The sequence below is a fragment of the Mus musculus genome, chromosome 7 (assembly GCF_000001635.26).
Source record: "Mus musculus strain C57BL/6J chromosome 7, GRCm38.p6 C57BL/6J".
Classification (NCBI taxonomy): Eukaryota; Metazoa; Chordata; class Mammalia; order Rodentia; family Muridae; genus Mus; species Mus musculus.
Window position 1 is genome coordinate 85,130,075 of NC_000073.6, and position 26,067 is coordinate 85,156,141.

The 26,067-nt window shown below is 34.6% G+C and overlaps 1 protein-coding gene across 1 annotated transcript; it reads right to left on the reverse strand.

Annotated features, from left to right (window-relative positions):
- Nucleotides 1–6,165: 6,165 nt before the first annotated feature.
- Nucleotides 6,166–25,828, reverse strand: Vmn2r67 (vomeronasal 2, receptor 67). The gene is made up of 6 exons (NM_001102579.1): nucleotides 25,632–25,828; nucleotides 22,541–22,820; nucleotides 21,369–22,175; nucleotides 20,443–20,670; nucleotides 19,788–19,911; nucleotides 6,166–7,085 (listed from the first exon to the last, which is right to left on the reverse strand). Exons 1-6 carry the CDS (start codon nucleotides 25,826–25,828, stop codon nucleotides 6,166–6,168), a joined length of 2,556 nt encoding a protein of 851 aa, NP_001096049.1.
- Nucleotides 25,829–26,067: the final 239 nt, after the last annotated feature.

A 26,067-nucleotide genomic window follows, 5' to 3' on the forward strand; every position in this document is an offset into this window, starting at 1 on the left:
TACCCAACCTACCCACTCCTGCTTCCTGGCCCTGGCATTCCCCTGTACTGGGGCATAGAATCTTTGCAAGACCAAGGGCCTCTCCTCCCATTGATGGCTCAGTAGGCCATCCATTGATACATATGCAACTAGAAACATAAGCTCTGGGGGGGGGGGTTACTGGTCAGTTCATATTGCTGTTCCTCCTATAGGGTTGCAGACCCCTTTATCTCCTTGAGTACTTTCTCTAGCTCCTGCATTGTGTCCCTGTGTTATATCCAACAGATGACTATAAGCATCAACTTCTGTATTTGCCAGGCATAGCCTCACAAGAGAAACGAATATCAGGGCCCTGTCAGCAAAATCTTGCTGGAATATGCTATAGTGTCTGGGTTTGGTGGTTGTTTATGGTATGGATCCTCAGGTGGGGAAATCTCTGGATGGTCCTTCCTTCTGCTCAGCTCCAAACTTTGTCTCTGTATGCCCTCCCATGTGTATTTTGTTCCCTATTTTAAGAAGGAACAAAGTATCCACACTTTGGTCTTCCATATTCCTGAGTTTCAGGTGTTTTGCAAATTGTTTCTTGGGTATTCTAATTTTCTGGGCTAATATCCACTTATCACTGAGTGCATGTAGAGTGTGTTCTTTTGTGGTTAGGTTACCACACTCTGAATCCATCCATTTGCCAAAGAATCTTTGGAGTGATCAGGAATTCAAGGAATAATAAAAGTTATATATATATATATATATATATATATATTACAAAATCCAAAATCAAATTAAATGGGAAGAAAATAATATCAATCACACTAAAGTTAGGGACAAGCCAAAGTTGTTCACACTTTTGTATCTATTCATTATAGTATTCTAAGTTGTAGCTATAGAAATTAGAAAACAAAAAGATATATTGGTTACGTATTGGAAAGGAAGAAATCAAGGTATATGAAACATCTATAGCTGGGAAACAACCTCAGCAAAGTGGCAGCCAATAATGTTAACTCAAACAAATAACCAGCCTTCCTTTATTCAAATGGCAACCAGGCTGAGAAAGTAATTGCAGAAACAACCAACCTCTAGAATAACCAAAATATTATGCTGTAACTCTTATTCAGAAAGTAAATGATCAGTATGAGAACTTCAAATTCTTGACGAAAGAAATTGAAGAATACCTTAGAAAATGGAAAGATCTACCATGATATAGGATTGGTATGATTACATAGTAAAAGTTACCATCTTGCCAAAAGCAATCTACATGTTCAATGGAATCCCCATTAAAATTTCACTGCAATTCTTCAAAGACGTGGAAAGAGCAATTCTTAACTTCTTCTAGACAAACAAAAAAATACATGATTGGCAAAAAAAATCCTCTAGCTGTACTAAAAAAGCAAAAATAATAAAGATCACATGGTATTGGTACAATGACAGACAGTTCAATCTATTGAATAGAATGGTTAACCCAGAAGTAAATCTACTCATCTATAGACACTTGAACTTTGACAAAGAGGCCAAAAACACAGAGTGGAAGAAAAAATGAATCTCCAATAAATGTTGCTAGACTCCTTGGTGGTCTGTATATAGAAGAATGAGAAAAGATCCCTCTTTATCTGCTTGCCCAAAGCTCAAATACAAGTGGATCTAGGACCTCAACATAAAGCCTGTTATAAATAACCTGTTAAAGAGAAAGAGGAAAGCACCTCAAACTCATTGGCACAAGGGGAAATTTAAATTTTCTAAGCAGACTGGCAATGGCTTAGGCCCTAAGATCAACAACTGTTAAATGAGACCTCATGAGACTGAAACAATTCTGTAAGGCAAAAGATGCAGTCAAAAGAACAAATTAGAAACCTACAGACTGGTTAAAAAAAAAAAAACTCCAATAACCCTACAACTGGTAGAGGGTTAATATCCAAAATATATAAAGACCTCAAGAAGTTGACGTCCAAAAAAAAAAAATTAATCCATTTTTAAAAATGGAGTTCAGAGCTAAGCAGAGAATTCACAACAGAAGAATCTTGAATGGCAGAGAAGCACCTAAAAGAAGTTCAAATTCCTTAGTCATTAGTGAAATGCAAATCAAAACTACCATGTGATTCCACTCCACACCAATAAGAATGGCTAAGACAAAAACTTCAAGTTACAGTATTTGCTGCCAAAGATGTGGAGAAAGAGTAATGTTCATTGACTGCTGCTGTAATTATATACTGGTACAACCAGTCTGGAACTAAATTTGCCATTTCCTCAGAAAGGTGGAATATTTCTACTTGAAGACCCAGCTATAACACTCCTGGACACATACCCAAAGATGATCCACCATACCCCAAGACATGTGCTCCACTTTATTCATAGTAGCCTTATTTGTAAATCAACTGAAGAAGATATAGAAAATATGGTTCACTTACACAATGGAATAGTATTCAGCTATTAAAAATGAGGACATCATGAAACTTCCAGGCAAATGGATAAAACTAGAAGGTATCATCCTGTGGGAGGTAACCAAGACCCAAAATGCCACCCATGGTTGGTATTTACCCATTAGTGTATATTAGTCAAAAAGCACAGACTACCCTTGTGCAACTCACAGATTGCATAAGGTTTAACAATAATGAATGCCCAAGTAAGGATGTTTCAATCCCACTTAGAAGGGGAAATTAAATAATCATGACTTGTAGAGAGAGGGAGAGTTCAGGATGGGAGAAGGGAGTGTGGGTGGAGTGAGGGGTGGAAAGGTAAACTGGATTATATATGGGAGTTTGTGGCCAGGAGAGAGACACAGAGCCAGAGGTCCAGGAGAAGGAATGAAAATGTGCAGCCTCATTGGAGTCTCTCATGTCTCAATTGGGTTAACTTAGCCAAAATGCCTAACAACTGGGAGAGATAACTGCAAGAACTCACTCCAGTAGGTAGAGAGAGTGTTAAGTTCAGAGACAATTTTAGTAACCCAGAGTCAACACTTCTGACCCAGAAAGAGTTCTGTCTCTGCCTGTCTAAATAACTGCAGGGACAAAAATGGAGAAAAGATTGAAGACAAGAGCCTAGTACAGTTGCTCTCTGAGAGGCTCTACCAGAATCTGACTGAAACCAATGCACATCCTTACACCCAATCATTGTATTAAAATTCAGCACCTTATGATTGAATGGAGCAAAGTACTGAAGAAGCTGAATGCATGGGTAACACATAAGAAGACCAGCAGACTCAATTAACCTGGATGCCAGAAAACTATCAAAGACTGAGCCATCTACCAGGCAAGATACATGGACAGGTACCATGTCCTTGGCACTTGAAGAGCAGAATACTGCCTGATGTGGCCGCAGTGGCTAAATATATGCCTAATTCTCAAAAGTCTTGAGGCCCTAGATAAGGTGTAGATCTCCTGGGCATGGGGAGCACCTTCTAGGAGGCAAGTAGAAGGAAGTATAAGATAAGGAACTTTGGAAGGGATGACCTAATGGGGAATGGAATGACTGAAATGTAAATAAATAAAATAATACTAATTTAGAAAAAAAGTGACAGTTTTTCTTAGAGAAAAGAATCCTTAGAATAAAAGAATCATGTAGGTGAATGTTAGTTGCAAAAATGATCTCCTGAGACTATGTAAGCTGCCTAAAAGAATGAGAAGAGTACAAAGCATCCTGGAAAATGTTTTGAAATTTTTGAGTGTCCTGAAGTTTGTGACATATATTCCACATTCCCACCTATGTGTGGTTTTTACCTATAATGTGAGGTACTTTAATGAGTTACTCACATTTATTCTTATAAGTAAACCCTCACCCAGATTCTGGTATAAAATCCTAATAACATTTATGTCTCACCAAATTGCACTTTGGCTTGAGTGCATGTATTTGTGTGTGCATGTGTGTGTTTCTCTTTGTGTGTGTGTGTGTGTGCATGTATGTTTGTGTATGTGTGCAAGTGGGCATGCATGTGTGTTCTGTATCTGGGGTTAAGAGATATGTTTGTTGCATTTACCCAACTAGTGTTCTTTAATACAACATAATTCAAGACAATATGTAAACATTTTGAAAAGTTAAGCCCCTATCACAATCTTAACATTATCCTTTCTATTTTGTAAAGTAGCAGAAATATACAGAGAGGTCTTTCTTATAATATTCAATACAGAAATACATTTCCTACCAGTTTTATAAAAGTATTATTACCAAGTCTGGAATTTCACTAATATATATTTTGACAATAATGTCTCTATGGAAACCAATGATTTACTTTAAATGCACATGCATTTAGAATTATGAATGTAGAAGTGATTTTCACTACCTAAGTAAAATGTAGGTTGTTCAGATCTACACTCATGGAACAATCATTGGCCACCATGTATTTGGTCCATGAGAATGACACAATAATCATATAGAGTATTTGAGGACTATTCAGATATAAACGATACTGCTTTTCTAGTTACACTGTAGTTTTCATCTTACACTTCATTTATAAATAAAACTAAAATACTAATTATTTTACATTTTTATTCTTTATTCAGTGTTCCTTTCTGCCACGTTAAACTTTACTCTTATCTTTTATGCAAATTCAAATAATAGGATCTCTCCTTTCTCTTCACATAAAATTCCATATACGGTATTCCATCTAAGGATTCTATAAAAGATGGAAGATTTAGTGCAAAATTCATGAAAATTAATATTGAGAATTCAGCTTTATAGATGAGATGTGAATAATAGCCTAGTGAATAATTCAAATTATTTCAATCATTGCATGAACTAATAAATTATATGTAATTATGAAATTTCACAATAATTTCATTGTAACATAATAATATTCATTCCTCCTTTCCCTATATTGCTTATACTACTTTTCAATACAAACTTCTCCCAAATTTTGGTTTTGGTTTTTGATAATTCACTATGTAGCCGGGCGTGGTGGTGCACACCTTTAATCCTAGCACTCTGGAGGCAGAGGCAGGCAGATTTCTGAGTTCGAGGCCAGCCTGTTCTACAAAGTGAGTTCCAGGACAGCCAGGGCTACACAGAGAAACCTTGTCTCGAAAAACAAACAAACAAACAAACAAACAAACAAACAAACAAACAAATAAAAGATAATTCACTATGTATAGTTAGTGATGCTAGATTGCTAGGATGTAGGGCCATTTATTAGATGGTGTATATTCTAGCATAAACCATGTTCTCAAAAAATAATGAGTTTTCCTTCAAAATGCCCTCTGTACTTATTATAGTTTAAAGTATGTTGGAGTAGACCTAAATAAGGTCTCCTGAATTTATGCCAGTGTTTTCAATTTTTGATATTTTGGAGATTTTGTTTAGCAATAAGACTTTCAAGAACAGCATGCTGTTATAAAGATAGAATATCACAACTCTTCTAAGTGGTTGGCCCTTAGTTTGTCTGCCTCCTATTCCAAGATGTTTTCCAAGCCTCGATTGTGAAGCTGTTTTACTTAAGGTGAAGAACCCAATCTGTTCTTTGTAGTTTAAACTGTTATGAACTTCTTAACTGATTGCTATGTGTTATATAAATAATTACCTATGACTAAGTTTTAGAGAAGTCTATGTCCTAAAATATAAAAATCAATACTAAGATATGCATTTTAGAGAATGGCCACTTAAGAAAATAACAACAGATTTTTATGGGCTTGTATATATCCTCATTCATGAGGCTTTCAGCAGAATTAAAATATAAATCATGAAGTATCCTCATTATGATCAGTATTCAAATTGAAACAGAAAGCAGTGATACCATCATAATTTGTTCTCATCCCACATCCTGGAATATCACGTTACACAGAAAAAATTTAATTGTTCTTATAAATTCTTTGCAGAACTAGAAAAATATAAGAGGATTCCTTCTTAATTGCTAAAAGTATGTACTATCAACATGGCAATATTTTTTTTCTAGAAAGTAACAATTACACAGAATTAATAATGGTAAGTTAATAATACATGAAATAATTTGCAAACCCAAGTGCCAATTTCCAGATACATGACAGTTTTATAATAAAAACAAAGTGTAATTAGAGGTATAAAAGTGTCTGATTACACAGTTTGATTCAACAAACTGAGGTCCAGGTGTTTTGATTGAATTTTATTATACAGCATATGTTCTACATTGTTTACCTGATAGAAACTTCATATTTCAGAATACTTGAAGAGTATAAGCAGCTTTGTAAAAATGTAGATAATTTTGGTGTAGTATATAAGTGGTTAAATTTAACTTATATTTTCAGCTTTAGAATGTGTTTTCCTGAACTTGTGAAAAGAATTTGTCTGTGGTCTTAATAAAATAATATAGCATTTGGGGGCAAAAATGCAAAGAAGCAGCCCTGCACTTGAGGCCAAGATACTGAAAACTTCCACTGCAACCATAGTCTTGCCTTTGGTGCTATGGTAGACAGGGATGAAAGTGATCCAGACACTGCAGAACACCAGCATGCTAAATGTCAAGAGCTTGGCTTCATTGAATGTATCAGGCAGATTCCTGGCCAAGAAAGCTACAGTGAAACTTGCTAGAGCAACAGAGCCCATGTATCCAAGGACACAGTAGAAGGCAATCACTGAACCTTTGTTGCAAACAATAATGATGTGGCCATGTACCATGTATACATCAGCATCAACAAATGGAGGAGAAGTTCCCAGCCATATTCCACAAAGAATCAGCTGAATCATGGTGCATATGAGAACGATATATTTGGGTACCCCTGACAGAAGCAGCCACCTCATTCTTCTTCCTGGAATAGTTATCTTGAATGCTAGTAGAACAGTAATTGTCTTAGCCAAGATAGTAGAGGTAGCCACAGTGAAAGCAATGGCAAAAGTGATCGGCTGCAGGATACAGATGACCGTAGTGGGATGACCAATGTAAAGCAATGAACAGATAAAACAAAATACGAGGGAGATGAGTAGTACATAGCTGAGAGTTTGGTTATTGGCTTTGACTATGGGAGTTTCTCTGTGTTTCAAGAAGATGCAGAGTATACCAGATGTAAGGACAGAGAAGCATAGAGCAATGCCAGCCAGAGCCTTTCCCAAAGGATCTCTATAATCTAAAATAGACACAACTTTTTGGAGGCAGAGAGTATGGTCTTCATTTGCATATTGATCTTCTTGACACTTCACACACTGATCCATGTCTAGTATAGGAAGGAAAGTGTTATCAGAAATATTTATTATCATTTATAAGATATACTGAGTTAATATATTGGAAATGTCATAGCTAAGTTAGACATGCATCTTGTGGTGTAGGTTAATTTAAATGTGGAAGCTGCATAGCATTTGATACAAATTTTAATACTTGTCATCTTTATGCAAGATTTGCTTATAATTATCTTATATATTCAAAATATTTATAGTATATTTCAAAAACTCATACCATCACATAATTTTCATGTTTCCACAATCATGTATCTTAGATTTATCATTCATGCAAACAAACTTTTATAATTAAATTATGCTCTAAATTATGCAAAAATAACTAATAATGGGCTGTGTCCATACATCTTACTGTTTAAAGATCAGCAATTCTTTTGTTCTACATGTGGTCTCAAGTTGATTGATGGACAAATAAATTATTTCCAATCCTTATCTTTGAAAACAATCTATGGTCATCATGTTACTAAATCGTTTTAATCCCTAACTATGCTGCCAATAATTTACCTTACACAAACAAATAAGTATAGCCCTTAAGGTATGAAAGGTACAGCCACCACTAGAAATAATCGTAGTAAAATTAAGAGTTTTGGAGCCTTGTCTAATGAATATATCTACAAAACTGATTTCTCATTTAAAACTTAAATTTCCAAAAGAAGGAGATTTCAGACTGTAATAGTTAGTAGATAAAATTTTGTTGTGAGTTTATATATTGTATTTTCTAAATGATCACTAGTAAAACCATAAAATCTCAACAAGAGGATCTGAAACATATGCTGGGTGAGAACAAAAGCAATAAACATAACAAGGAAGGTGGAGTAGGGAAAGACTACCAGGCAAAAATGTTACATAGGGAACTAAAGACAACCAGGGAATGTTGACATACTTTGCTAGAGTAGAGGATACATACTAATGGTCCTTGAATAACAAAAGAGTCTTCCTCCAAAACACACAAGTAGTACTGTACAAACTAATTTATTGTACTTAGAAACATTTTACATACAGAAAGTCTTTGTGTGCATCAGCAATTAAAAATATCAGTCACAAATTTGAAAGGCAGTAAAGAGGGTTGATTTTGAAGCAAGGATAGGGAAAAGTAAAGTGATATTATTGTATCTAATGTTGGTAGTAAAAGTATCAAATTAAAATACTGATAATATCAAGGAAGGAAGAGACAGCATGAGAAATTTAACACCCATATTTTTAACATGTCTAAAATGAAATATTCAGTTTCATGATTCAATTCATGAATTTTTGTAAAGCACATTTTCCTCCAGTTTTTATAATTTCTGTAAGTTTTGACAGACCAATGCTTCCAAGTTTGTGGTATTGATTCAGAAATATCAACATAATATTCTATTTCTCAAAGCAATCCTTGCCAAGTTATATGACACAGAGGCTTATACATTTTTCTCCTTGTATCATGTTAACTTTAACTACAATGTATTCTGTTTTCTTGTAATTTTACCTGAAACAGATTTTGCAACATGAATAGTGATAGTGTGTTTCCAGTACTGTCTCTGTACTGAATGATGTACATTCTGTATCATTTTGTATTATCTCATTGATTTTACTGAACAAAGCTGTGTAAATTGTTGAACGAAGTATTCAAATACTCCAAATTTGTGTTTTTTAAAAAATAATCGGGTACTATAATATGCATATATATGTAATATAATACATATTATATATAATATGTGGGTGTGTGCATGTGTGTGTTTGCATGTGTGTGTGAGCATGTGTGTGTGAGCATGTGTGTGTGTGTGTATTATAATTATAGTACCTGGTTATTTTATATAGAACACACACCCATACACACCCATACACACACACACACACACACACACACACACACACACACACACAGATTAAAGGCTTTATAAGGTATACAAAGAAGTAAAATCCCCTGGTCAACAACAGGACATACTTACCAGAAGAACTGGTAGGCTGTCTTTAGTCTCTAGCCACCTTTTCTATTACCTCATACATAATTTTCAGATATCAATTATTATTGTAATAAAATAACTAGAGTAGCATTATTTCAAAAACAGTTTATGCCTCCTATGCATCTATCAGATCATCCCCCAGCCTTCCATTAACCATCAATCAACTCTAACAAACCTTGCACATAAACACACTAGTACAACAGGCAAAACTCAGCCAACCCACACTCTGAAAATATAGACATGAATCACAAGCCATGGAGTAAAATCCCACACAACCAAGACAAAACCAGAAGTCAGCTGGTAGATCTATAATCAGCAAAAATTTAAATACCTAAATAATAAAAAAATAAATAAAATCCAGGGCATTGTGTCTCCTACCATGGGAGATCCTGATCTTCCAACATGCTAAAGTACAACAAAAAGACCATCGAATTATGTATAAAATATGATGATTAATATGGTCTTTGAAAAAGTAAACATTAAAAAAATCACTTGAAGAAATTTGGTCAACAAAAACAAAAACAAAAACATTTTAAACAATATATTTCCACAATCCAGACCTCCTATAATCAAGAGGGTAATAGAAGAATAAAAAACAGCAAATGTTGATCTTTAATATCTCTGAATATTAATGGACATAATTCTCCAAGAAAAAGACATAGACATAGGCTGCATATTTAAGCAGGTCTAGAATTTTGCTTCATAAAGGAAATCCACCTCAGTGAAAAAGACAGATACTACTTCAAAGTAAAAGGTTGGAAATTATTTCCAGGCAAATGGCTGCAAGAAACAAGCTGGGATAGCAATTCTAATATCAAATAAAATAGATTTTCAATCAAAAGTTTTTAAAAAAAAAGAAAGGAAAGAAAGAAAGGAAGAAAGAAAGAAAAGGATGAATACCAGATACTGATTAAAGGAAAAATCCAGAAGAAGGAGCACTTGAACATCTTGAATATCTCTGCCCCAAAAGCAAGGGCACCCACATTTGTAAAAGAAACATAAGGAAGCTCAAAGTACACATTGAACCTATTTTACACAATAATAGGAAACTCTGACACTCCACTCCCAGCAATGGACAGATCATGGAAACAGAAACTAAACAGAGACAACAGTGAAACTAAGAGAAGGTATAAACATAATGGACTTAATACATATCTACAGAACATTTCACCCTGAAAGAAAGAATATACCTTCTCAGAACCTCAGAACCTCATGGTAACTTCTCAAATAAAGACCATATAATCGGACACAAAACACGTGTCAACCAATAAAAGAAAATTGAAATAATCACATGCATTCTATCAGTTCAGCACAGAACAATGCTGCACTTCCACAACAACAAAGCAACAAGAATCCCACATATACATGGAAGCTGAACAACTATCTACTCAATGATAACTTAGTCAAGGAATAAAGAAAGAAATTAAAGAGGCTTTAGAATTTAATGAAAATGAAAGCAAAAACATACCCAAACTTATGGGCCACAATGAAAGCAGTGGTAAGCAGAAAATTCATAGCTCTGAATGCTTCTAAAAAGAATTGTCAAGAGCATATCCTAGCAGCTTAACAACATGTCATAAAGATCAAGAACAAATTGAAGCAAATATATATAAGAGGAATAGACAATAGATAATAATCAAACTCAGGGATTTAGTTATTCAAATAAAAACAAAGAGATCTACTCAAAGAATCAACAAAACCATCAGATGGAGCATTGAGAAAATCAACAAGATAGATAAAGTCTTAGCCAGAATAATCAGAGGGCACAGAGACTATATTCAAATTAACAAAACCAGAAATGAAAATAGAGACGTAACAATAGAAACTGAAGAAATTAAAAACTTTCCAAATCTTACTACAAAAGTCTATACTCAACAAAATTAGAAAATCTAGATGAAATGGATAATGTTTTAGATACCGGATGCCAAACTTAAGTCAGTATCAGAGAAAACATTAAACAGTAAAACAACCCCCAAAGAAATTGAATCAGTCAATCAAAGTCTACAAAGAATAAAATCCCCAGGACCAATTGGTCTTTGTGTAGAGTTCATTCAGACATTAAGAAAAGACCCTAAATCATTACTTCTCACATTATTTCATAAAAAAATATACAGGAGAAACACTACCTAGTAAATTCTATGAATCTACAGCTAAACTGATACCTTTATCACACAAAGACACAAAAAAGAAAGAGAACTTAAATCCATTTTTCTTCATGAACATTGATGTAAAAATACTATATAAAATTCATGCAATCTGAATACAAGAACATATCAAAATGATCATTCACTCTGATCAAGAAGACTTCATCCCAGCGATGCAAGGTTGGTTCAATATATGGATATCCATCAACACAATATAATATATAAAAAACTCCAATACAAATAAAAACCCACAATGTGATCATCTCATTAGATTCTGAAAAAGCCTTTGACAAAATACAAGAGCCCTTCTTGATAAAAGTATTGAAGAAACCTGGAAATCAAGGGCCACACATAAATATAATAAATGCAATGTAGAGCAATCCTATGGCCAACATCCCACTAAATATAGAGAAACATGAAACAATCCCACTAAAATCAGGGACAAGACAAGGCTGCCCACACTCCCCCATCTATTCCATGGAGCTCTTGAAGTTCTAGCCATAGCAATTAGGCAACAAAATGAGATAAAAATATTACAAATTCAAAAGGATGGAGTAGAGATATCAGTACTTTCAGATAATATGATAGTGCACATGAGTGATGCAAAAAAAAAAAATCCATTAAAGAAGTGCTTACCTGATAAACAAATTCAGGAAAAGTGACTGGATGCAAAACTAACACAAATGGATAAAGAGGCTTCCTCTTCTAAAAGAATAAATGGGCTGAGAAAGAAATTAGGTAAACCACATCATTAACATTAGTGACAAATAATATAAAATGCTTTTGTGTGACTGTAACCAAGCAAGTGAAAAATCTGTACATCAAGAACTTCAAGTCTCTGAAGAAAGAAATTGAAGAAGACTTCAAGATAGAAAGATCTCTATAGTCATGGATAGACCGAATTAAAATATTAAAAATGGCCATTTCACAAAAGCAGTGGACAGATTCATTGCAATCCCAATCAAAATTCCAACTCAATTCTCCACAGAGATAAAAAGAGCAATTCTCAAATTCAGTTTGAACATCAAAAACCCAGGATAGGAAAAAGTATTCTCAACAATTAGAGAACTTTTTGGGGAATCACGAGCCATAAACTTAAGGTCTACTACAGAGCAACACTGATAAAAACTGCACGTTATTGGCACAGCAACAGACAGGTACATAACTGAAGTACAATTGAAGACCCAGCAATAAACCGAAATACCAAAAAAGCTAACACAATCCAGTGGAAAATGACAGCACTTGTAAGAAATGGTGCTGGTTCAACTGGTGGTCAGCATGTTGAAGAATGCAATTAACCAAATCTTATCTCCTTTTACAAAGCAAAAGTCCAAGTGGATCAAGAATCTCCACATAACCAGATACAATGAATCTAATAGAAGAGGAAGTAGGAAAGAACCTCAAGTACATTGGCAAGGAGAAAATTTCCTGAACAGAGCACCCAGGCTTATGCTCTAAGATCAAGATTTAACAAATAGGACCTCATAAATTTGAAAAGCTTCTGTAAGGTAAAGGACATTGTCAATAGACGAATATTGTAACCCATTGATTAGGAAAAGACCTTTAACTGCCCTACATCTAAAAAAGGCTAACATTCAAAATATGCAAAGAAATCAGGATGTTGGACTCCAGAAAACCAAATAACCCTATTAAAATGAGGTACAGAACTAAACAGCAAATTCTCAACAGAGGATTCTTGAATGGATGAGAAGCACTTAAACAAGAGCTTGCTGTCAGGCACCCAATATAGACTCCTGAGAGGCTCTGCCAGAGCCTGGCAAATACAGAGGTGGATCCTTGCAGCTAAACATTGGACTGAGGAGGTGGTCTCCAGTGCAGGAGTTAGAGGAAGGACTGATCTTGCTGAAGGGGTTTGCATCTAATACGAAGAACAATATCATCCAACTAGATACCCCAGAGTTCCCAGGAACTAAAATCTTCAACTGAAGAGTACACATGGCAGGATCCATGGCTCCAGGCACATATGTAGTAGAGGATGGCCTTGTTGGACATCGATAGGAGGAGATGCCCTTTGTACTGAGAAGACTCGAAGCAATTAAAGAAAGAGAGTTCAGGAGTGGGACGATGGGGGAGCACGTGCATAGAAGTAGGGGGAGAAAGAATGGGATAGGGTTTGTAGAAGAAACCAGGAAAGGGGATACTATTTGAAATGTAAGTAAATAAAATATTGTATAAAATTAAAAAAAAATGTTTAATATCCTTAGTCATCAGGAAAATGCAAATCAACAACCCTGAAATTCTACCTCACACCCATCACAATGGCTAAGATCAAAAACTCAGGTGGAAGCAGATGCTTATAATGTTTCGGAGAAATAGGAACACTCTTCCATTGCTGCTCTGATTGTGAGATGGTACATCCACTGGAAATAAGCTTAGTGGTTTCTCAGAAAAACGGCAGTATTTTTACCTGAGGCCTCAGTTATACAGCTCCAGGGGAAATGACGCTCTAACATATAACCAGAACACATGCTCCACTAAATTAAAAGCAGCCTTATTTATAATAGATAGAAGCTGGAAACAAACTAGAGGTACTCTCAACAGAGGAATGAGTACAGTGAATGTGATACACAATGGAATAATACTTAACTATTAAAAAAATACTTCACAAAATTCACAGGTCAATGGATGGAATGTGAAAATATCACCTTTGTTAGGTAACCCAGTCAAAAATAACAAACACACCCACACACACACATACACAGCATGGAACCTATAAGTGGATATTATCAAAAAAATACCTGGGGAATTCCCACTATACACCTCTTATACCATATGAAACCCAAGAAGAAAGAAGACAACACTAATGTGTGCAAGCTACAGTCCTACTCAGAAGTGGGAATGAAATAAACTTTGGAGGTAGAGGGAGAGAGTGATCAGGAAGGGAGGGAGTGAGGGGTAGGAGAAAAAGTGGGCAGGTCATATAAGTACTGAGATAGAGGAAAAGTACAGAAGTTCATGAATTTTAAAGGAGAGTAACAATTGGGGAGGGGTAACTGGGTGTAGCCACTAGAAACTTCCAGATGCCATGGACTCAAGAGATTCCCAGGATACAAGAGGGAGGACATTATCTGAAATACCCAACAAATTAGAGATAGAACCTATAGGGACCACATCTAGTGAATAGGCATGGCCCCTGGTTGAGCAATGGTGCCACACACCCACATCCAAAATTTTAATCCTGAATTCTGCTTGTTAAGACAAAGTGCAGGAACAAAGAGTGGAGTAGAGATGCAAAGAAAGGCTATCCAGAGACTGCCCTACCTATGCAACTATCTCTTCTGCAGACACCAAACTCAGACAGTATTGCTGATACAAAGAAGCACTTGTTGAGAGGAGCCTGATTTAGCTGTCACAGAGAAGTTCTGCTAGAGCCTAACCAATACAGATGCAGATGCACTCATCTTCAACTACATTCATATATCAGTGGACAATTCATCAAGACAAAAGTATAAAATGAAAAAAAATTGTTGGAGTCAATTAATTGTATAAATCAAATTACTGTAACAAATATATACATTTGCTAAACATTATTATTAGATCATTATGCTAAACATTAAAGAATAGATTTCTTTCTCAGGAACTCACAGAGTTTTCTCAAAAATATACTTACTCAAAAACAATGCAAGTCTCAAAAGATCCAGGAAAATTTACATAACTCACTATATCCTAGCAAATCACCAGATATTAATGATTGGTATTATATTCAAAAGGAACCACAGAAGGCTTGCATACTCATAAGAAATGAACAACACTTAGTTTAAAGAAATAATGCATGAAACAAAAAATAAAAAAGAAATGTAGACTTTCTAGAATTCAATGAACATCTGTACACAACAATCTCAAATACATGGGACACAATGAAAGAGCTGCTAAATGAAATGTTAATAGCACTAAGTATTTCCTTAAGAAAATAAAGAGATCTCACACTGGCAACTTGACAGTACCTCTAAAGGCTCAACTACAAAAACAACAAAAGGTTTAAATATACCTAAGGAAATTAGATGGCAATAAATTATGAAAATGAGGGGTGAAATTAATAATATATATAAAAAAAGACTGCCAGGCAGTGGTGGCACATGCCTTTAATCTCAGCACTTGGGAGGCAGAGGCAGGCAGATTTCTGAGTCCAAGTTCAGCCAGGTCTTCAGAGTGAGTTCCAGGACAGCCAGGGCTATACAGAGAAACCTGGTTGAAAAAAAAAGATAATGAGATAATGATAGAAGGACATAGAAAGATCCAATTAAAAGGTCATAGAAAAAACTTACAAAATAGTAAATGAATAGATAAATAAACAATATAAAGAAAAACTTAGCAGCCACTGAAGGGAATTATTAGGACTAGCACTCTATAAAATCTAATAAAATCGAATAAAATTGATTATTTTCTGATATAGGATACTTACCAAATTGAAGTCATAACCAGACAAGCAATTTTCATAAACCAATGTCCCCCATTGACTAGAATCACTCATTTAAATACTCCCAAACACAACAAAGCCTATGTCCAAATTGGTATGAGGTAAAAATTCAACCAGAAATTCAAAGACATAATGCCAGTACATCCCAAATAATTCCACAAAATAGATACAAAAGGAACATTTTCCAGCTCATTTTCTGACTCTCTAGTTACCCTAACACACAAGCTACATAAAGTTTCAATGGAGAAAGGGAATTATAGATTAATTTCTCTAAGAAATAAACATTTAAAATTATTCAAGAATACAGCAAATATATTATCCACCTCATCATGATAAATACTTGTGTAATTTCTAATGCAAGAAACATACGTAAAGATACTCCAGATAGTTTACAGCAATTCTATAGCCAAGATAAATACTGGCATAATTTTTAATGTAAGAAACTCATCTAAAGTTTCTAAAGAGAATTTATAGCAAGGTTATAGCCAACCAAGTGTGGATGTCTCAGTACCTTCTTAGAATTGGGAAACAAACTATTCTTGGAAGCAATTACAGAGACAAGGCTAGGAGCAGAGACCAAAGGATGGCCATACAAAGACTACCCCACATGGGGACCCATCTCATATATAGACTCAAAACCCAGAGAATATCTTGGATGCTAAGAGTGCATGCTGACAGGAGTCTGATATACCTGTCTAGTGAGAAGCTATGCCAGAACCTGACAAATAGAGGCAGAGTTTAACAGGCAACCATTGGATTTAGCATAGGCTCCCCCAATGGAGGAGTTAGAGAAAGAACTAAAGGAGATGGAGGGGTTTGCAGCACCATAGGAAGAGCAATAATATCAACCAACCAGACCACAAAGAGCTCAAGTACACATGGAGGGTACAATGGCTCTAGCCTTTTATGTAGCAGAGGGTTGTCTTGTCGGGCACCAATGGGATGAAAAGCCCTTGGTCCTGTGAAGACACATTTTTCCAGTATAGAGAAATGCCAGGGCAGGAAGACAGGGGTGGTTGTTTGGAAAGGGAAACATCTCAATAGAAGCAGGTTTGGGAGATGAAATAGAAGCATTCTGGGGGAAAAACAGGAAAGGGGATAACATTTGAAATGGAAAAAACGAAAAAATCCAATAAAAATATTAATATGTTATAACTAAATTTAAATATAAATTTATATTTTAATAATAATAATAATGTTAATAATAATACAAACCATTCATACTGGTAACAATTTGGGACAAGAGGAATATACTTTCATTTCTGATGTGAGTGTAAATCAATATGGAAATAACTAAGAAAATTGGGATTAGATTTACTACCAAAACCGCATTTAACATTCTTACATATGTACCCAAAATATGTCCACCTAACCGCAACACCACTTGCATTATTACAATCTTTTTAGTTTTATTGAACAGAACCAGAAAATGAAAATAACCTAAATGAACTTCAACTCAATAAAGGATAAAGAAAATATACTACACCTACACAGTGCTGTATGACTCACCTGTTTAAAATAAAATGACTCTATGAAATTTTGTTCAGAATGGATGTAACAAAAAAAAGTCAACCTGAATAAAATAATCCAGTGACAGAAAGCAAATATTATATATATTGACTCAAAATTGGAAATCACTGTTAAATGATAAGAAGCTACAATGCTCAAGCCCAGAGTGCTATGTACAGAAGAAGTCTGAAAAGTAAAAGGTACAACTCTCTGGGAAGAAATATATAATTTTTGTTATTTGGGACCAAGAAGAAAGGAAAGGAAGTGATTTTTGTAGGTTATGGAGAGAGAGCAGATGGAGACAAAAAGCTGGACTTGGATGGTATTTCATGGGCATTGTGGAAATACAGTTCAGTGGAAATCACCTGGATGTATAAAGGTGATCCTATTGAGAACTTCTCTTAACAGAGTATACAGAGACTGAACTTGCCATCTTTGGTAACTAGGCCATTGGTATGAAGGGATAAATTCGGCTGTCTTTTTGGCTGAGTGGTTCCCATGAAAGTCCCTAAATGAGACAGACTGATGCTAGAACAGAAGTTCATCATTTGAAACTTAAGTGTGTCCCTCCATTGCTGAGGACAGTTTCCTCACAGGTTACTGAACATAAGGAGTGTAGCTCAAGTGGGGTAGAATCTAGCATTCACCAATATTACTGTCTCATTGTCACGATCTTGAATAGTTCAGGTTATGACAAACCTAGACCTCATGTTACCACTAAATTGTCATCTGTGAAGTGCAAATCAAACAATCCTGAGATACCATTTTACACCTGAGAGAATGGATATAATAAAAAAATATATTTCAAGTTGTGGCACATGATATCATGACCATGTGCAAACAGAAAAAGCTCCTCTATTGCTGGTGTCAGTGAAAATTTGTACAAGGACCTGTGAAATCAATTTAATATATTCTCAGAAAACTAGGAATACTTGCACTTCATGACCAAGCTATACAACTCCTGTTATAGACCCAAAAGATGCCCCACTCTACCACAGAGAGACTTGCTCAACTATGTTAATCTCAGCCTTATTCATAATACCAAGAAAAAAGAAACAAGAATTCCCTCAACTGAAGAAAGCATAAATAATGGGGCACACCTACACAAAGGAATACTACTCATCTAGCAAAAGCCCCACATCTTGAAATATGAATGGAATTTTAGTATATCATCCTGAGTGACATAAGCCAGAGCAAAACAAACAAACAAACAAACAAACAAACAAAAACATGGATCTTCCATATTCATTTACATGTAGACATTAGCCATAAATTTCAGCATAAACATGCTACAATCCACTGGCCCCCAAAAACGGGGTAATAAAGTGTTTCCAAATGAGGATATACAAATATTACACAGAAGATGCAACTAAATAGTCTTAGGAAGTCAATTAAGATAGAAAAAGTTGTTGAAGCATGAGTAAGGGGGTAAAGGGATGATGAAAAACTATGGGGTGAGGGGGCCAGAGAAACCTGGGAGTGAGAATAGAAATTGAGATGGGCTGCTCTGTGATGAGCTGGAGGCCTGGAAAAGGTAAGGATACAGGGAATATACAGTGATGACTCTAAGGTTCTAAGCAGAAAGGGCTATAGAAACTTAATTGGCTACCTTCTATATATAGGCAGATCTTCATGAGGAAGGAACGTGACATCAATCCATCCAGGGAACCTTCAATCAATACATTTGATGAGTATTTACAGGGGTAAAGATGGAGTTGTCTGTGGGAACCAATGATTTTCCCAAATTTAATGATGGAGCCAAAGTGTGCCACTATTAATAGTACTGTTATGTTTGTAAACAGGAATGTAGCAGAACTGTCTCCTGAGGGGATTCATGTAAGAGCAGGTGTAAATAGATGGTAAAACCAACAGTAACTATCAGGATGAGTTTATCGAGTATTCTATAAAGTGTGAAATAGAGACAGGTGAGCAGAAGTGTCAAGAACACTACAAGAACTACAGCGTCAAATAACCTGGTCGTCTAGGAATTCATAATGACTAGACCACCAACTGGAGAGCATGCCATGACTGGAACTAAGCTCCCTAATCATAAAGCAAATGTACAGCTTGTTCTTCATCTGGGTCCTGTCACAAGTGGAACAAAATCTATCTCCATCTTAGTGACCTGCCATAGGATTTCATTCCCCTACTTGGGCTGCCACATTGGGCCTCAGCACTAGTCCTGCTTTGAACCTATAGCACATGGTGGAGCAGTATCCAAGGGAAAGCTGTCCTTCTCTAATTGGCCTGATATGGTGTATGAGGGTAATGGATTTGTAAGAATGGGACTGCCAGAAGAGGAGAGATGGCGGATTTGAGTAGACTGTAAAGTGAATAAAAGATAAAGTATTGTAAATGCAAAGTATTCCTATTATATTAAAATTGAAAAGGAAAAACATATCATAATGCAGTAAGTAATCTTTAGTGTTTTACAGAAAATAGGAAAATAGGAAATCATTGTCCAGGTATCTAGAATAATGAGACAAAAATAGAGTTCACAAGAGAGTTTATTGTTTTAAAAAACAGTATATCTGAATACTTTTACTCTTTGATGTGATATACATTTTACTTTCCACAATGGACTTTGAGAACTATGTTAATATGGGAGAAAAAATTCAATCTGAATATTTTGATAAATTAAAACCTTACTTGTCATGTTGGAAATTTCATTTTCATGGCAGGGGTTACACACAAAACAGCAGATATCCTTTCCTTCCTCAGGAGATTTTCTGAGTCCTGGTCTGCAAGGCATACTACATATTGAGGGTAGAATCTGTGAAAAAGTATACCCATTATAAAAATAAGTACAATATCCTTTATATTATGGACAAGCATCCAGTGATTCACACAACAGAGATCCAATGGAAGACCTGGTTTAACACACATATATTAAATTTTACCGGTTTTTATTTTTACAGATAAAAGGAATGACTACATGATGATTTATACATTAAGAAATACCAAAAAGCTGGGTGTGGTGGCACACGCCTTTAATCCCAGCACTCGGGAGGCAGAGGCAGGCAGATTTCTGAGTTCGAGTCCAGCCTGGATTATAAAGTGAGTTCCAGGACAGCCAGGGCAATACAAAGAAACCCTGTCTCAAAAACACGAAAACAAACAAAATAATAAATAAATAAATACAAAAAAAAGAGTGTAAGAATAAGAAAGAGAGACTATTTAGGGCAGTGTAAAGCAAGTCAATAAAAAAAGGAATACCAAGTATTTATTCCATGGCAAAGCAAAAGAGGTGGATATTTTTGGTAATTGTGCTATGGGTTAAGCATTAAAGTTATGACTTAAATACCTGATCCACATCTGTAGCCCACTCCATCATTTCCTTAGACATATATAGCTGTTGATGACTTGGCAGATGACCTGAAAATCTTCCTATTTTCATTTTAAAACCATAATCTTTTTGAAAATCCATGATATAGAAAATGTCATAGTCTGTATCCTGTTTCAAATTCTGGTTCATGTTGACTAGGTCTCCAGCAGGATTTACAAATTGTAATGTCTTCAGAATAGAGAACATCTAAAACACATTTGCCATTTTGGATTCAACTCGGCTTCCACATTAGAATAGAAATTATTATAATTTGAACATTCCCAATTATTATTATCCTTTCCAAAAATCTAACTTTATGAGAAGTATTCAGTACTAAATGCAAAAATAATTTTCATGTGGATGTAAAGGTAGTTCCACTTTGTTTACTAATACAATTTTCTTGCTGGATTTGGAGCTTTAAAACCTACAGTCCTGATTTTTATGCTTGGAGAGTAATGATACGTCCTCTACGTTTTTTTCTGCCACTTGAGTCATTTGATCACAGTCAATGGAATAGAAATTATTAATAAGTGAAATTAATGGAAAGGTACTTGATAGTATCTGGGATTTATTTAGTAACTTGAATAGCAACATTTGAATAACATAAAAGACAAGAAATTTTCTTATTTCTATTTAAGAATTTCATAAGAAAAATTAATACATGAGACTCATATGTGGAATAAATATCTAGAAATTAATTTATGACTTAGTGAATGCTGACTTGCATACCAGTGGTCGACTACGTCATATTATATGACAGTAACATGATCTGCCAACTATGCAGTAATGAAGTACAGAACTATGTACTTTTATGGGTGAAATTTCTTATTGACATGGCTTTAGACCATGTGGTTCTATTTAAGAACTCAAACCATATAAATGCCATTTAGTGTAATACTCATTACCTTCCAGGTGTCAAATTCAAGTTCCTTCCCAGCATTATTTGACCACGTGTCTATTTGTTGCAGAAGCATCTCATGGAGTGAATGGGCCACAGCATATATAGCATTGTATAAGTTATAGCATGTATCACTCATGGCCATTCCAAGTGGTGTCATGAATAACCATTTAAATACAATTTTGGTTGGACAATTCTTCAGCTTCTTACAATTAGATGGTGGCAAAGAACACCTAAAATATGTCCACCATAGTTTGGCAAAGGAAAATTCACTACTGTAATTTGAAGGGTGTACTGTTTGGATAAATTGTTGAAAACCAGATAGTTCAGGTTTCTGGTGTGAAAAAATGAATGTCCCAGAGGAGGAATATAGCATGAAATCTCCTAGTTTTGTGATCATATCAAATTGTGACACACTAACCCAGATTCTAAAAATGCCTTTGGATTTACACAAATGGAGGACAAGATCTATGGGAGAGGTGTAGTCTCCATACACTATCACAACTTTTGCTGATGACATTACAATTCTGTTAAAATACCTTTGAAACTCTTTACGGGCCATGCTATGCTCAGTTAGGATAGTAATCTCAAACGATAAACAGACAATGTGTTTTTGCATTTCTCCTCTCAATTCAGAAAGGAATTGAATTCCATGGTCATCAGTTGTAACAATCGCTCCTATCCAGTTCCATCTGAAATGAACCATTAGGGACACCATGGCTAGTGGTAGAGATGTGTCCTTTGGAGATATCTGGTAAAGGTGAGGAAATTGCTCATTATCACTCAAAGAAAGATGAAAATGACCACAGTAAAGCTGAAAAATACAGAGCATAGGCAACAATATGAACATGATGGAATGCAGAGTGTGCTTGAGAAAAGTGTGTTCATACTAGAAAGTGTTTATTCTTCATCTCATTATTACAATTGTGTTGAACCTCTTGTGATTCTCTAAACAATAAAAGTATACTGAGTCTTCTCATATAACACTTCACAATGTTGTTGCCTTCCATGCCCATTTATGATAAAGTTTTTTTTTTTGCAACAAAACGTATCTATGTATTTATGCTTGGTAGATCATAATAAACATAAGCCCTTTCTCTGCCTTTATAACTGTCTTCATACTCATAAAGAATCTGTTGTGAGAAAATATTTCCTTAAAATTAATCCACCTTGACTTACCTCAGGAATGCTATACATGAACATGAATGTTCCTAGTCTTGTAGTTACTGCCCATATAGGAGCTGTAAATATAATTAAATATCTTCTCTCATCTGTGCAGTAGTAATTAGGAATAAATTCCTCCGTTTGCAAAGCCAAACCTGTTTTTTCATCATATTTTTTTCGGAGACATTCAATATTTACTACCAGAGAAATGTTAGGTAAAATATGGAAGTTCATATTTATTTCTTCCAAGGCAAGATAAACAGAGAAAATCAAATGGTTGGTCTTGGGTGTCACCCTGAAAACAGAGCAGTAGAGAATAAAATTTCTAAAACTGTACAAGCAAGAGCCAGAATAATTCTACCTTAGAGAAAGGAAATCAACACAAAAATCTGACAGTTATGTACTGGTTTTAACTGACAGAAAAGGGAATACAGCATAGGTTTACACTAAATTCTCTAAATTCCTAAAAAATAAATTTCTGTTGTTTTATACAGCCTATGGGCACAAATCATAAGGCTATCACCAGCCTTCTTCTCCATGTTCATAATGATGACATAGGTTATGTTTAGATATAATCTGAAGAAAAAACATCACATTGTACTTTCTCCTATAATCCATGTTTCTCTAACATTAATGATGTTACTCAGAAATATCTAAAACACAACATTAAAAGTTTTACTAGTAGGTATTTAGGCAGAATATCTCTTTATACTTCTAATAGTATATCCATGCAAGATTCCTATTTGAGATTTAAATTTGTGTTAAGTTTTATTTTATCTCCACCATCATGGTCATGTTTTGGAGAATCCTAATTTATTCACATTGGTCTAATATATTGTTTTGTAAGTAGATCACAAACAATGTAGATACAACTCCAATATACTACTTCTAAAAATAACTGGCTTATGTAACTGTGCAGTCATGATCATATTAATGATATAAATGTCCAAGTATTGGTTACAAATTAACAGTGAATAGCTGTACAACAATCTCTTTTGTGTGGGCACAATGTAGCATAAGAAACACACATTGTTTTCGAACCATATCTTCTATGTAATACAAAATGCTTTATAGGAAAGAATATATAATTATTCTACTCTGTTATACACACACACACATACACACACACACACACACACACACACACACAATTTGTAAATGGCCATGACCACATTAAAACTTAAATACTGAGACTTCTATGCATCCAAAATTTATGTTCTACATAAAATGTTACCTTTTGTTGTTAAAGTCTAGATAGGAAACTATTTCCTTGATATTTTTCTTATTAACAGTAAGTAAAAAGAAATCAAAACACTTCTCTAGATCTCCCTCCTTCTGAACCACCTGAAAATACATAGAGTGCACATTCATGGAGTCTAAATTGTTAGAGTTCTGGACATAAAGTTTCACATACTTTTAAAAGAGAACATTTAGACATATTGACTCTGCTAGAAGAATTTTAATTTAAATTAAAGGTATTAAAAAACCATTTACTTACATAAGACAAGGCTTATCTGAAATAGTATCTAGCTTATCACAGGTTTATGGGAAATGTGCAAACGTGTTTCTGGAGATGTTCTTGTTCATACAATTCTCCTACATTCTTTCTCATCTATATCTGAGCATTTGGATTTCTGGTTCATCTCCTTCATCCTATGTTTTACCATGAATATTGATTTTTATTATTAAATACTCATTTTCTCTATTATATAAACACATGGCTTCAACCATTTCTTCTAATATTTTCTTTGATCTAATCCAAAGACAAAAATATTGTTTACCTCCATTTTTATTTTATTCTTATATATTCTAAAGGTGTCAATGTCTCTGTACTAATCTCTCTCTCCTCTTCTCTGACTCATACATCACACACACACACACACCCACACACACACGCACAGACATACACACACACACACACACATACACACACACACACACACACACATATATATACATATATATATATATATATAATACCATTTTAAATATGATATTATTGAAAATTTAAAATCTTTTAAAAAATAAATGTCCTACAACATTGTGGAGAAATTATAGATATTTCTTCAAATAAAAAATTCCCATTTAAAAAAGATATTACATAAAATGTATATCAATTTTAATAAAGTACATCCAATTCTCATAAATCCAAACACATTGAATGTTATTAGGAAAACAGAAATAAATTTAAATGTTGAGTGAGTATATTAGATGTAAATAAACAGTGATAATAAGAAATAAAATTTTGAAATATGTAAATGGCAGTCTTGCTAATAGAAATGTCTGGACCCATAGTAATCCTCTGCCAAATTTTATCAGGTATCACAGACAATACATTTAATTGTAGCAATTATAAATAGAAATATCAAGTCATAGCTTGTATGGACATCTTTTCTTGTAACAAATTAAAAATTATCTGCTGTGATAGGTAGATGATTATAAGTTTCTAATTGATACATTTTCATAGATTTCTGACATTAATACAAAAAATATATGGCAATGCCTTTAAAACACTATGTCAAAGAAATGGAACAGAAATTATTCCTTGTGAAAAAATAGTTCTCTCAGTCCTGATCTCTGCTGCAGGATTCTTTGACCACAAAAATTTGAAGGTACGCTAGGTAGATTATTTGAATAAAATCTGTATATCTTCTTAATACATGTAACTAATGATAAGGGCAGATAACTATATGGCTGATGTACAAGAATTGGACATCCATGCTGACAGATGAAACATTAGCAGACCACTATATTTTAGTCTCTATGAAATCAGCCAAAAACAATGTTTGTTCCAAATTTCTCAGGTAAATCTGAAGAAAAAATAACTTGGAAATTGGCAAATTATGGGAGTCTCTCTACTAGCAAGCTCAATACCATGTGTCATTCATTCAGCTTTTACTTAGAAATTGTAACTCAAAAAAGAAAAACAATAAGGTATTCATAAAACACCCAGAATTGAAAAATTTGCTAGCATTGAAACATAAAATAAATTTGATTATCTCCTAGAAAAGGAGAGCCAGAATTCACATAGTATCATGGTTCAGTATCTCTATAATGTCTTGTCTCTTATAATAAAGTAAAATATGTAAATGAAGTGTGCACTTACTGCTTGTCTAGATTCCAACTGAAATAATCATTCTTCACATAACCGCGCTTTGTGGAAATAGAAAAGGAACAATAAGTTTCTGTATCTCCTAGATTTTTTTTGGTATCTTTTATCCTCCAAAAGCATTTGGGGTCACTCAAATGACAAAACATAAAGGAAATCTTTAGAAACCAGAAGACAGAGATCAAAGAAAACATCTTTTCCTTGTCCGTAAGATATCTGCCTGAGCAAAATGCAGCATATACACTCAGAGAGACAGTCACATGTATTAATATTTTGTGAACCTATCCAGGCACCACTATTTATTACTGTACCTACTATTAAAGGACAAATGTACTTTCTTAGCTATTTACTTTTCAGTTCCTTGTTTTCCTCTGGAGGATTCTTAAATACTCTATATCCTTAGGCTCGGCATCTGAGTTCATATGTTCACATA